Genomic DNA, 14,644 nt, shown 5'->3' on the forward strand with positions numbered 1-14,644 from the left:
GAATTACTCATATTCATGGTCGGACCGAGTTCTAGTCTTTCTCTTTATTTGATCTATCTCCTATCTTTAGCTTGTTTTTACCTTATCTTGTTGTTTGTCTTTAAATTTGTTAGTTTAGCGTTAGTTTGTTACTACCCTCTTTGTTATCTATCGACTTAGCTAAGCTCAAGAATATAGACAATTAGTAATCACCCCTACTCCTTGTGGATCGACCCTCTAGAGTGTACAACGATAAAATCGTGCACTTGCGAGGTTTAACTTGAGACCATCAGAAGGACTCAATTATATAGTAGCAATTTTTACTATTCCATGTACATTGTTAAAAACATGCAGCATAACTTTACAGACTTTTTCTCAAAGAAAAGGACGCATATATATAACGCATTTACTTGTATGTGGATTAAATTGTACACCCGTACGACCATACTCGTTTGTTTGGCTAGAAAGCTGCTGATCAATTATGCGAAAGGCTAAAAAGGACGATGTAATGAGACGGAGACAGTATAATATTTTGACTATACAATAGACCGAGTCACATATCGACACGTAACAATTTGTTAAGCGAGTCTTAACACGACATCTTCGTTTTAATGTCTTGTGTGGATCATTAATGGGTTTGTCATGCAGTTGGGTTTGAGACAAGTTTTGTCTGGTTTGGCTCCTCAATTTATTATCGGGGCGATTTTTCCCTCAATGCAAGTAGGAGGAACAGATGTATATTATCTTTAGATTTAGCATAAGAATTACTTCTAGGAAAAGGCAACATATGATGCTTGGCATAAACACAAGTTTCATAAAAGATTTTAACTCATTACTCAATTCTCTTAACTAATTTTCAGTTATAGCTTTTATTTATCAAAGCAAAATACAATGATAAGAAATGTAAACAACTATAAGCTACCAATATTATATAAGTAATTTTATAAAAATTATTAAACTTTAAGTATCGTGCCTATAATGCACGGGGTCTAAACTAGTTGTTCGTCAATTGTATGCTTTTCATCATTGTTGAATTGTAGGAGAATATTAATCATATGAATTAAAGTGTAGAAACATTTGTGTATGCATTTGTTTATCTTTGTTGGCTTCTTTAGTTATAATCTATGACATGATTGAATTTAGATACGCTTGGACTAAATTGTCATTACCACAAGGGTTGTTTATGTGCGCTTTTCGCAATTAGTAACTAAAAGTAAGAAGAAATTCGTGTTTTCACAACAAAGTATTCAAGAGTAAATAGAGTGTAAAAGAGTCAATGATCAAAACTATATCATTTGTGGAAATTGTAAGACCCGAGACCTGTTATTATTAGAAATATTTACATAAGCACACGCTAAATATAGACCTTCCTTGTAGCCTATGGGATCGACCCCTACTTACCCTCCCTTACTATTGTTAGAGTTAGTAGTAGATAAAAATACTAATTTGGACACTCACGACAAGTCTAACCACCTTTTACCATAGCTATAGTAGACATTCGTACTGTTAAAACATGTATATAAAGCTTCAAAGAATTGATTTGCTAACATATGCCTAATCACTGACGAACCAAATAAAACAGGCTAAACATCACTGCTTTACATTGTGAGTAGGTACATTATTACTAACTTATTACTAACAAAGTGATCACAGACATCTAATCCTATTAATAAATTTCTTAGGAATATAACCCCAATGCCTAGGCACGGGGCTGACACTAGTACGCGGAACTGACTTGCTCGTATTCCTGGCTTGACAAGCTTCAGTGCTGTAGAGTCGTCCTTGGAAACGTTTCGGGATTGGTAATGCTTTACCAAAATGGAACTTCGAGCGATACTTATCGCGAAACTGAAAAAGATATAATCTTAAAGCAATTAGAAATCACATTCCCTACATCCAAACGCAAGCGTAAGTTTCCGGTGCTATATATTCATCACTGAAAAGATATAACTCGACTTACCGCGTACTGTTTTATGTAGTCAGGAGGCCCAACTGCACTAGGGCAGAAACGTTTACCAGCACCTGGAAGAATCAACAAAAGCCAATGTTGGATATGAGAACATAGTAATAAAAAGCAATATTTCAATCAGAAATACTTGTATACGACGGTTTTACACAAATTTATTATAACTAAGGTTCTTTTAAAGTTTTAATAACTACTAATATGGTTATATTTGAATCCATTTTATACTATATTTATGTAAAACCGCCTTATACAAGACCAATTACATTTAGTGCCTTGGGATCTGACTTAGGTCTACTTCACCGCTCATGAAATTCTTCTCACTCTCATGACCCGAAGTTGGTATATTAAAACATAAAAAATTGATATTCGCACATGACTATATTTTCTGTTATACGGAGTATATTACAAGGAAACTCCAAGATTCTGAATAGTGTCAAAAATGTGAATGGTGTGTTTGGATATAAATGGAGGGAGTAACATGAAATTTCGTAACAATATATCACCAAAAAGTACTTAATACAATTATACTCCATTTGTCCCTATCATTTGTTTAGAGTTGATTAATATACTTTTCGCAAAAAATATAGCTTAAGCTGAACAAACGACTGAGGCAAATGGAGTACTACTTAACTCTCAATTATGGGTCGAAGTCCTCAAGGGTGTAGTCTAGTTTTAAAACTTGGGTGAAACTCCGAAAGGTCTCAGGTTCCATATTGAAGGTAAAATGACATAGCGGCTATAGCTTCTAGACTTTGACATTGCCCCCCTCGAATGGCTAACCTGGTAATCTGGTATATACTCGACGGTTTACCTATGCACACCAAAGGTAGTTGTTGCAGGTTCCCTCGTCATAAAAAAAGAAATGGGTTGAATATCATCAATAACATCCTGAACAATTCAAATAAAACTTACCAAGACGCTCCCACGGGAGTGCATCTAGTGCATCTGTAGCAGGAAATCCCCTATAGATAAAGAATTTTAAAACAAAAAAAATAAATAAAAACAAGTTAAAAATATCCACTACCACATCATGTACAGAAACCTGAAAGAGGTAAAAAGTAGCATCAATTTATCTACAAGATAAACTATTCTAATTGTAAATGGTAGAAAAAGATTATCTTTTTTTTTTGGATAAAAGGAACTTGTATTAAATGAAAATAAACAGGTTAGATTACATCAAGGGGGCGGGTCGGGGGAAAAAGATTATCAACATACGTGTTTTTGCATTGCGCTACAATATGAGCTCAAATCATCGCCGATTATCTCAAACATAGCAAGTAACGTTTGCGCATCCTTGAGAAAACATATGCACTCGTCTTGGTCAAAGCCAAGCTCATCTTGGGTGATTGAATCGATTACAGTCGCTATATAATGGCTTATCGTTAAACCTAACAAAGAAACGGCAAATAAATTTAGCACATGTTTTTTACAGGAAGTAGATTTTACAACCAGTTGTACTGGTTGTATAGAATAGAATTTGAGCTTATACCTACAGATTACGAGCTTTATTTAAAAGAATCCAAACTCCATTATAATATTTTAAAAATTATAATGAAACTAAAAAAATAATAATATCTATGAGCTCAATTAGATTTTAATTTTTGACATTAAAAAATTAAAATATAAATCAAAAAATTATAAAGCTCGAAAAAAAGACACATAAGTCAACTAAATTGGTTATGGTTGTACAAATGCTCTTGTACAACCGGTTGTGTAATACTCCCTCCATTCAACTCCACTTTGCAACTATGCTTTTTGCGCGGGTATTAAGAAACGGATTAAAAAAACTATTAAAAATACATAGGGAAAGGGAATGGTGGGGTTAAAGATATTAAAAAAATATAAAGGTGAGTTTTATGGTGGATTTGTGTGGGGTATGAATGACATTTTTTGTAAATATAGATTTTCAATAAGGATAGAAAGGTCTTTTACATGTCCAAATAAGGAAACCTGTAAAGTGGAGTTAAATGGATGGAAATAGAATACTTGTAAAGTGGAGTTGAATGGAGGGAGTATTATTTGTGATTTTTCACCAGCCTAATTGTAGTGCAAGGCATGCAGGCGCCAAGGAGGTCGATATATAATGCACATTCACCTGTGTCAAACGGAGCTATAACCTTCTCACGAGCAATCAAAAGCAGAGCTGTAAACTGTTTTAACCCTCCATTCTTTAAAAAACTCCAGGCAATACCGTTGATTGAATCAGTATATTTAACAAGCACTCGTAAAGAATCTAAGATTGGTTTCTACATATCCAGTAAAATACACAAAACAAGTGAGATACGAGTATTTCATATTTTCATAGATTAAGATAAGATGCAATAATGGGGAGGATAACCAATTACGAACCGTTTCCCAAAGGCAGAGTAGCACAACAAGTTTGGTGAGAGATTTCTTTCGCTTCCACGAGTATAGGTGGTCCATGACACTAGAAGTAGTTGGCAAAGAACAAAACTAAGAAACACTTAAAAAGTGAACTAACATACTCTAAGAGATAATAACTTGAATTGTTAAGAAAACCAAATTAAACAACCTCAAGTTGGTAAGAAGAAAATGAATAGGAAGGCCGTCAATTACACCAATGGTGCAGTAGACATTGGCGAGACAAGTAGCACCACATTTTGTTAGCATTAGGTCGATAAGTTGGGGATCTTCAGGGCAACTATGTGCAATGTAAGCAAGAGGAGTCACACCGCTATCAGGCAACTTTGCTGCATCAAATGTAGGATGCATATTGCAAACTTCTCCTCTGATCAAAGCAATCAAACACTTTAAGGCATCCAATTCCACACACGCATTCACCAACGAGTTGATAATATCGAGATCAATTGGCGGCTGATCTCGGAGCCAATTCACAAAAGAAACATCATCGTCTGATTCAAGGAAATTCTCAAGCCTAGTAGATAATCCTTGGTGTTTATTTGTTGTCATGGTTATTCCCTTACTTTCTAAATACTGCAAATAAGATGAGCAAAATAGTCTTTGATTAACAAAAGGGCGAAGCTGGCCCAAATTGGGTGTCACCCAGTGGCGTCCTTTCATTTTCCATTTCAGCTACAGGTAATCCAAAATAGAATCTTTGATTAACAAAAGGGCGAAGCTGGGTGATCATTAGATTCATAACGAAAAAGCGAAAACTCGTAAATAACATACCATACAAATTTGAAAAGGGAGACAGGTAAAACAACCAACCTTTATATACATTTCACAGCAAAAGATTGATTCTTTCACTTTTACATGGCTCAAGAGTAAAACTTTTCTCAGCAAAGATTGCTTGCTTAAGGCAAATTCATGCTAAACAACAAAAACTAATTATTTTTTTTAATTAAGAAATCTTGGAGACAAATAACATCGCAAATTTAACACAAATATTGGTCAAGAGTCAAGACGGCAATCACAACCGATTTAAATAAGGAAAAACTAAAAGGAGGGTTGCGAGAGGTCTTAACTTAGAAGACGATGTTAATCAAGACAGACTAAATACAATTATACAAACGACCCTTTTCATACTTAAAAAGCATTTGTTCACAACATAGATTGATCCTTCATCCTTCAATTTGGCTTGGACAATTAGAAAAAGACAAACTTTTAACATCAATAAAAATAGATGAAATAAAAAATTTACTGATGTAAAAAATGGAACATGAATCTTAGTTCACAAGTCAAGGTTCGTCTTGCTTAATACCGTCTTAAGTTAAGGACCTGTCACAAGTCACAACCCTCCTTTCATTTTATTATTTGAGTGTCGTCTTGACTTAAAACGGTTTTACCCAAGAATTTGTAGGGGGAAAATAATAAAAAAAGGTTTGCAGCAAAGATTGATCCTTTACTCTTCAATTTGGCTTGGAGTAGAAAAAGACACAAACTTTTCACATCACATCAACAAAATAGATGGAAAAAAAAGGAACGTGAATCTCTACCACATGAATTATTAGTGAAAAGTAAAATTGTGATGCAAATTTATGCGAAAGACTTAAACTTTTCACATGTAATTGATAGAAGGTAAGAAAAATGAAAATTATGATATAAAATTATGGTAATGATACAGAAACTGGGAGCTAGGAAGAGAATACCTGCTCGGCCGAGGTTAACCCTTAAACTAGAAATTGATGGAAATTGAGAAGAACAATTTTTATTTTTTTGAGGTAAAGAGGGTGGACATTACTCTTCTGTTTTAAAAAAAAAATTATCTAGAATTGATATCCGATCCGTGTTCTACCCTAATATCGAATGCTTGGATAGACCTAGCAAACGGGTCAATCGAGTCGGGCCAATTTAGATCAGGTCAGATCGAGGTTTCAGTTCTTTTTTGGGTATGTTGGTCGGGTGAAGCGGGTCGAGTTATTTCGGTTCAGTTATTTTAAGTCTTTTTTTGTTTAATTAGAGTTATGATTTATCAAGTTAGATGGTTTCGGATCGGGTGATTTCGGGTCGAGTCATGTTCGAGTCGTGTTGGGCTAATTAGAATTTCGGATCACATGTAGATTTGTAGTACGGGTCAATTTCGGATTTTGGGTCCGTCTTTTTGAATCGGGTCACTCAAATCGGGTTGGTTTTGCCAAATCTATCAACAATGATACTATCCGTCTATAGCTATAAACGAATAGTGTCCGTCTATAATGAGAATTTGTGAACTACTTGTGAGCCCGTTTCAACCTACAAACTTTATTCCATTGAAGGGACGCTTTCTATTTCATCCGTGTTGCAGCTCTCTCTATCCTTCCCTCTCTTTCTGGGTAAGTGTAGTTTTCCCTCTTCTCCGTTTCAACCGTTTCTTTGATAGTATATATATGTAGAGGAGTATTGTATTTCTGGACGTAATTTTCATATTGGGTCATTCGAAAACCGCTGTTAGTGTATATGCTTCATTCCACAAGTTAATTCTGAAACAAAGCACGAAAATTGAAATGTCCTTGGCACGAAAATGTCCTTGAAACAATTGTATGTTTTTTTTTTAATTTTTTTTATTCTATTAAACAATCACCCAATTGTGTGGCAGTGTATTCATGGATATCTTGGAACGACCCTTTTATGACAACCTAGAACTGCATGAGAAACTAGAGGAGATTCTCAAATGTGATGACAAAGAACGGTTCTTGCCGTTGATCTCAGAATATGCTGATTCTGTATGCATGCATGTGGTGGTGCTTTGTGCGGAATTTCATGCGAGAAAGTGTTTGCTCGCAATGATCGAAGGGGAGGTGTCCATACCTGCCCTTGAAATTTATGAGAAATTTATACCTCACCTTCCCCGAACACCCACGCCTCTTGCGGCTGTTGCTAGGTTCTTCCATGAAGCTTATGATATTATTGACCTATTGCTCAAGCGAGGCCCAGTTGAGCATGCCAAAATTAAGGGTTATGCATTTGACGCGATTACTGCTGCTCCATGTACCTGTCCGCTAGATCATTTGCTCATGTCTTTGAGGTAGTGATGACCCTCTTCAGTCTTTAATCTTTGATTTATCGTCATAAACCCATGAATCTGATTCCGTTTCTTTCTTATGGTAGTTATAAACCGCATTTGTTTATATGGACTCCAGGCACTTCTCTCTACAAACTTATTCTTTTACTTTGCCAATGGGAGACGGTAAGTTGTTTATGATACTCTTCTGGTCGATCTGAGCCAAAGCTTCCCTCATTTACTTTTTCTTTTTCATTTCCCTAATTCCCTAATGTTTTATGCAACCTTTTCCCAAATAATTCTAAAAAAGCACATGTGGCCTCTTGGGTCGGAATTAATTTTCAAACTAGGGTCTATGTAAGGCTCGAATTTAGGCTTCCCCGAGAAAGAGGTAAAACTGCCATGTGGCGGTTTCATAAAGTGTGGTAACTCTTGTTTGCTTGGCGCAGTTGGTGGATTCAAGGTAAGGGATATATATAATTTCGAGGTGTAATGTAGCAGGAAGTTGTCTTAGCATAGTGGTGTGATGATTGCGCAACAAGTGGAATGTCCTAGCACATTTGTAAGAGTGTTGCCAACTCGGCTACCATATTATCCCTCCCTTTCCCTCCCTTTCCCTCCAAAACCCCTCATCCAAACAAGTCCTAAGTGTGTTTAAAACTGACCCTTTTTGTTAAGATTTTTGTGTGTGTTTTATTTCAGAAGCAGATTCATGTTTTCTTTAGAGTAGAAGAGTTGTTTTCCATTTTAACACTGCCTTGTGTTTATTTGTCTGGAATTTGGCCTATGATCAGACTGATATTTGATATGTTCTTTTCTGATATAGAATGGAAGTTTGAAAAGTGCACGGTTGCTTGCTCCACACACTGATGGGATCAACGATATTGCATGGACATATGTTAGAGATGGAAGATTGGCATCATTTGCTGCTTTGCTTCTTGTGGCTCAAGAGAAGGTCTTGGTTCCATTTGACTCGGGTATCTTGCTTTCACTACCATGTTCACGTGCTTGTCTTCTGTTTGGAAAATCTTTCTGGATATTATGATTAATAATGGACTTATTGTGCAACTTAGGCTTGACAATTAGACAACGCATTGTGGAAATTGTGGATGCATTGCGTCGCGAGGGTGATCTTGACCATGAAACACTTAAATATCAGTCAATGCTTGTAGAAGCCCGCGAGTTGCTTGATATTTTTCAGAGGGCTGGTGATGCCTTGAGCTTATATTGTAGTTCAATGCAAGAACTCGTACGTTATATACTTCAAAACAATCAGTTAGCTACGAACTTCCACTCAAACGATAGCTTTATTTTATATATTTTTCTTTCCTATCAGGTTCCTCGACACAAAGTATTGATCGATGTTGCTAATGTGCTTAAGAAGACAGGTCATGCACTGCGGCCGATGGACCTTGACCTTAGAGATTGTTTCAGGTTTAAATTTTTGGTCTCATACTTGTCATTGTGGTTGTTGTTGTTGTTGTTGTTGTTGTTGGGTGTTTCAGATTTAGCGGTCTTTATTCATAAAATTTGCTTCTATTTTTTTGCCAAATAGGGAATGCCCTGAGGTAAAAAACGCAAGTTTGTTCAAACTGGCAGGTAAGCGATAATCAATGTTTATTATGCTCTCAGTTTGTGTGATGTTATGAATCTTATGATGAGATTTACTTCCACGTATTGGATGTTTGTCAAACAGATCCTGAAAGCTCATACAACAAATACCTTTTACCTCCGTCTCTTACTCGTGGCCAAGCGTTTTCTCCAACAGGCCGCAGATTTCCTAGTGTAAGTTTCATCGTGAGTTGATTATTATCCTTGCATAAAACGTTATTTGTAGGCGCTATTTACAGATAGCATGCGTCTAATTTTCAGGTTGGAGATTGCCAGTTATTTCACAGGCTTAAGTCAGGTCCAAAGCTAGATCTTGTGCGTTCTGCTTCCATGCCAAGGCTGCTCAGAACGGCAGCTAGGCAGGTCGATGCTGGTGTTTCAGGTATTTCAATGAAGCATTTGGCGAACATTGCCGTACGACTAAAGAGAGGGATTAAGTTTTAAAGTTTATTTGCTGTATACCCTTAAGTATTTCTCTGATGTACCTGTATTACAGTATTAGTGTGTTATTTCTTTTATTTTGTAACTTTATCTATCTAATTATCTAACTTGTATTAAATTTAATAAATATTATTAACGGATGTAATTTTAATTAATGTCAGATATTAAAACATGGTCTAATTTTAGTTTTTGAAATACATGAATGAAAGCTTTCAAACTCTACAAGTGAAATTTCGGTTATGGTACAAGAAATGGCATTTGAGCTAGGAATGTATTATGTGGTCGCTAGTTGGCTACTACTTGGGTAAGATTGGTGTAAAAGAGTCAATGATCAAAACTACTATATCATTTGTGGAAATTGTAAGACCTGAGACCTTTTTATTATTTGGTTTACTCCATTCTTTCATTATTTTACTTTGTTAGATTTAGACTTCTATCCTACAACCAGTTGTATAGTAGCATTGTACAACCGCCTCAAAGTTGTTAAACTCTTACACAATGTGTTATTTTACAAGTTATTGAGCTATTTTACAAAGTTATTGAGCTATTTTACAAAATTATTAAGCTCAATAACTTTGTATCATAACTCGATAATTTTGTTAAGAGAGCTCGATAACTTTATCACAAAACTCAACTACATTGAATAAGTTGTATATACAACGAGTTGTATAATACATTAACCGAACCACGAACACCCCCCAATTAGTTATCTTAGAAATATTTGCATAAGCACACGCTAAACATAGAACCTTCCTTGTGGGATCGACCCCTACTTACCCTCCCTTACTATTGTTAGAGTTAGAAGTGGATAAAAATACTAATTTGGAGACTCACGATAGCTAGTGACCTAGTGTAGACATTTCGTACTGTTAAAACATGTTTATAAAGGTTCGAAGAATTGATTTGCTAACATTTGCCTAATCACTGACAAACCAAATAAAACAGGCTAAACAACATCAGTGCCTTACATAGTGAGTAGGTACATTATTACTAACTTATTACTAACAAAGTGATCACAGATATCTAATCCTATTAATAAATTTCTTAGGAATATAACCCAAATGCCTAGGCACGCGGCTGACACTAGTACGCGGAACTGACTTGCTCATATTCCTGGCTTGACAAGCTTCAGTGCTGTAGAGTCGTCCTTGCAAACATTTCGGGATTGGTAATGCTTTTCCAAAATGGAACTTCGAGTGATACTTATCCCGAAACTGAAAAAGATATACTCCCTCCGTCCCGGTCATTTGTTGTCCTTTGGTTTTGGCACAAAGACTAAGGAAAGGGTAGGGAGTCAATGACTAAATGACAAGTGGAATAAATTGAGTGTGAATGATCAAATTACTCATCAAATTCAATCTTAAAATAGAAAGGACAACAAATGACTGAGACACCCAAAAATGGAAAAGGACAACAAATGACCGGGACGGAGGGAGTATAATCTTAAAGCAATTAGAAATCACATACCCTACATCCAATTATCCAAATGCAAGCGTAAGTTTCCGGTGCTCTTAATTCATCGCTGAAAAGATATAACTCGACTTACCGCGTACTGTTTTATGTAGTCAGGAGGCCCAACTGCACTAGGGCAGAAATGTTTACCAGGACCTGGATGAATCAACAAAAGCCAATGATGGTTGATGGAGAGTTGGAGACATCTTGTATATTTTACGAATAGTAAAAGGCAATGGCAACATATTGAGAACATAGTAAAAAGCACGATTTCAATCACAAATACTTGTATAAGGCATTCTTAGTGTCTTACACGAGTTTATTATAAAACGGGTTCTTTTAAAGTTTTAGACTTTGAGTCCGCAAGGGCGTAGTCTAGTGGTTATAACTTGGATGAAATTCCAAAAGGTCCGAGGTTTGAGATTGAAGGTAAAATGACTTAGGCTATAACTTCTAGACTTTGAGCCTGTTATCCCTCGGGGGCTAACCTGGTTTACGTGCTATCACGTATATTCGACGGTTTACCCGATACACACCCATGGTAGTTGTTGCGGGTTTTCTCGTCATAAAAAAATGTCAAATAACATCAATAAAATCTTGAAACTATTCAAATAAAACTTACCAAAAAGCGGAGGAGGACGATCAAGATTTCCCCTATAGATAAAGAATTTTACAACAAAAAAATGAACTTTTAGAAAGTGAGGATGCAATAGACCAACTAATCCCAGTAAAAAGGAACAATCACTTACTTGAGACAACAGTCATATAAATCGATATCATCGCTGTATAAACTGAGTTTATTTTCTTTAAACAAGTTCCAAATATCCTCTACCGCACCATCTACAGAAACCTGAAAGAGGTAAAAAGTAGCATCAATTTATTTCTTCTGTCCTATTCAATAGTTTATATTTGCTTTATTTTTTCTCACAAAATAAAAAAAAGGGTAAACTATTCACTAGGACAGAGAAAGTACAAGATAAACTATTCTATTTTTTTTTTTGCTGAAAATGGTACTAGTTAAATAAGAACAAAGTCGTGTACAAAGTTCAAGGGGGATAAGGAGGGGGGATAGGAGGTGAGCCTCCATACCCATTGTCTTTACATAAAGTACTAATGACGAAAAATGGGGGGTTATTCCACATTTCCACCAAAACAATCTCGAAACAGAATTGTGGGCATTAGACGTAACCCATCTAGCAACTAGATCCGCACTTGCATTACACTCCCTTCTCTCGAAAATGAGATCCCAGCCTTGTAAAGCTTGCAACAGTTCCCCACAATCCATAATAATATTAGTGATAACACTATTACTTAAGGAGGGCCTTTGTATTTCATCAACCGCTTTTTTGCAGTCCGAGCTAATAATCCCACCATCACCTGAAATATTAGTAACAAGCAAAAGGGTTTCCCTAATTGCAAGAACCTTAGCATGGAAAGGAGAGCTGCATTTTATTTTTGATCCCGATCCAACAACCCATGTACCAAGATGATCACGACAAATACAAGCAAGACCCGCTATACCCAAAGAAACGTGAAAAGACGCATCACAATTAATCTTGAAGCTACCAATAGGGGGAGGGGTCCAAACAAAGGTGGTAGGGGCAATAGGTGTAGGGGCAGGGAGAGTTGAAACAAAGTTTGGCTGCTGGGAAAACCATTCCCAAGCCAAAAACCGAATATGAAGAAGCCAAAGATGGTGGTGAGGGACCTTATCCTTGAAGACCTATTTATTCCGTCTCAACCAAATATTTCAAATGAAGAAGGAGAAAAGAGTTGCCAAAGGGGAGGCCATTGTTAGGAGATTTTTTGGTTAAATTTTGATGCAGCCAGTTTGTAAGGGAGAGATTGAAAAAAACTTGATGCACTTGAAATTCATCCCATACATTCCTAGAAAAAATGCAGTCACGCAAAACATGAAGGGTGTTTTCAGGGAAAGAATTACACAATTGACAAAGAGTAACAACATACGTATTTTTGCATTGAGCTACAATATGAGCTCAAATCATCGCCGATTATCTCAAACATAGCAAGTAACGTTTGCGCATCTTTGAGAAAACATATGCACTCGTCTTGGTCAAAGCCAAGCTCATCTTGGGTGATTGAATCGATTACAGTCGCTATGTAATGGCTTATCGTTAAACCTACGTACCAAATAAACGGCAAATAAAGTAATTACCACATCTTGGGTGATTGAATCATTTTGAAGGCGCCAAGGAGGTCGATATATAATGCACATTTACCTGTGTCGAACGGAGCTATAACCTTCTCACGAGCAATCAAAAGCAGAGCTGCAAACTGTTTCAATCCTCCATTCTTTAAAAAACTCCAGGCAACAGCGTTGATTGAATCAGTATATTTAACAAGGACTCGTAAAGAATCCAAGATTGGTTTCTACATATCCGGTAAAATACACAAAACAAGTGAGATATTTCATCGATTAAGATAAGAGCCAAAGTTGGCTGGTGTGAGTGGCAAGGGTTCTCATCTCTTAAATAACTGGTCAGGGGTTCGATTCCTGTCTCTTGCGAATGAAAAAAAACAAACTTGGGAGGGGTCAATCCATTAATTTGCCTTCAGTACCCCGAAGGAGATTGCCCCAGCTATCAGTAGGGGATACTCCTGAACAATAATAAAAAAAAATAGATTAAGATAAGACGCAATGTGGAGGATAACCAATTACAAACCGTTTCCCATAGGCAGAGTAGCACAACAAGTTTGATGAGAGATTTCTTTCGCTCCCACGGGTGTAGGTGCTCCATGACACTAGAAGTAGTTGGCAAAGAACAAAACTAAGAAACACTTAAAAAGTGAACTAACATACTGTAAGAGCTAACAACTTGAATTGTTAAGAAAGCCAAAACAACCTCAAGTTAAAAAGAAGAAAATGAATTGGAAGGCCGTCAATTACACCAATGGTGCAGTAGACATTGGCGAGACAAGTAGCACCACATTTTGTTAGCATTAGGTCGATAAGTTGGGGATCTTCAGGACAACTATGTGCAATGTAAGCAAGGGGAGTCACCCCGCTATCAGGCAACTTTGCTGAATCAAATTTAGGATGCATATCGCAAACTTCTCCTCTGATCAACGCAATCAAACATTTTAAGGCATCGGATTCCACACACTTATTCACCAACGAGTTGATAATATCAAGATCAATAGGCGGCTGATCTCGGAGCCAATTCACAAAAGAAACATCATCGTCTGATTCAAGGAAATTCTCAAGCTTAGTCGATAATCCTTGGTCTGTATTTGTTGTCATGGTTATTCCCTTACTTTCTAAATACTGCAAATAAGATGAGCAAAATTGTCAAATACTCCGTAATATTATTGGCGGAAAAAAATTAATTACTTGGAAAATTCATGCTAAATAACGAAGTTAGTTTTTGTTTTCTACTCGTATAATTTTTGAAACAAGTAAGTAGATATAAACAACTAAATAATCAAACAAAACCAATAACTGAGTAGGGAAACCCTACTTTTTTTTGCAAATCAAAGCGCAAACACTAGCAATCAATATCGATCATTTAAGAATCCGTCACTCAACGGGGAAACCCTAGAAGACGAAGATCCAATTACCGCTCGAACAATCGTAAAGATTTCTCCGAAGGATGAGAGTGTAGGGTTTTTAGAGAGTGATTGGGAATGATAACGAATGATTTAGAAACAAATGTATTAAGGTAGTATTTTTTATTTTTATCTTTATATGATTTTAATATTTAATGTGATTTTCATGATAATTGTACTTATTTTATCGTATAATATTAAAACCATTTTTTATTAGTATCCCG

The 14,644-nt window shown here is 36.2% G+C and overlaps 2 protein-coding genes across 4 annotated transcripts; one reads left to right on the plus strand and one right to left on the minus strand.

The window, feature by feature from the left end:
• Nucleotides 1-1,541: 1,541 nt before the first annotated feature.
• LOC141648516 (uncharacterized) lies at nt 1,542-14,644 on the minus strand. 3 transcript variants are annotated; one of them, XM_074457240.1, is made up of 8 exons: nt 14,333-14,525; nt 4,479-4,900; nt 4,295-4,373; nt 4,041-4,191; nt 3,161-3,333; nt 2,858-2,907; nt 1,940-2,001; nt 1,542-1,827 (listed from the first exon to the last, which is right to left on the minus strand). In XM_074457240.1, the coding sequence occupies exons 2-7, from the start codon at nt 4,874-4,876 to the stop codon at nt 1,992-1,994; spliced, it is 861 nt and encodes a 286-aa protein (XP_074313341.1). In that variant the 5' UTR covers nt 4,877-4,900; nt 14,333-14,525; the 3' UTR covers nt 1,542-1,827; nt 1,940-1,991. The 3 variants fall into 3 exon arrangements, with proteins under 3 accessions (XP_074313341.1, XP_074313340.1, XP_074313342.1); XM_074457239.1 differs by lacking the exon at nt 14,333-14,525 and adding an exon at nt 6,019-6,102; XM_074457241.1 differs by lacking the exons at nt 1,542-1,827; nt 1,940-2,001; nt 2,858-2,907; ... (2 more) ...; nt 4,295-4,373; nt 4,479-4,900 and adding exons at nt 10,326-11,009; nt 11,476-11,507; nt 11,603-12,994; ... (1 more) ...; nt 13,538-13,616; nt 13,718-14,139 and having other exon boundaries at nt 14,333-14,644.
• LOC141646483 (uncharacterized) lies at nt 6,592-9,528 on the plus strand. Its single transcript, XM_074454358.1, has 9 exons — nt 6,592-6,681; nt 6,945-7,373; nt 7,457-7,535; nt 8,176-8,326; nt 8,423-8,598; nt 8,686-8,783; nt 8,905-8,948; nt 9,046-9,134; nt 9,222-9,528. Exons 2-9 carry the CDS (start codon nt 6,952-6,954, stop codon nt 9,402-9,404), a joined length of 1,242 nt encoding a protein of 413 aa, XP_074310459.1. The 5' UTR covers nt 6,592-6,681; nt 6,945-6,951; the 3' UTR covers nt 9,405-9,528.

The sequence above is a fragment of the Silene latifolia genome, chromosome 3 (genome assembly GCF_048544455.1).
Source record: "Silene latifolia isolate original U9 population chromosome 3, ASM4854445v1, whole genome shotgun sequence".
Classification (NCBI taxonomy): Eukaryota; Viridiplantae; Streptophyta; class Magnoliopsida; order Caryophyllales; family Caryophyllaceae; genus Silene; species Silene latifolia.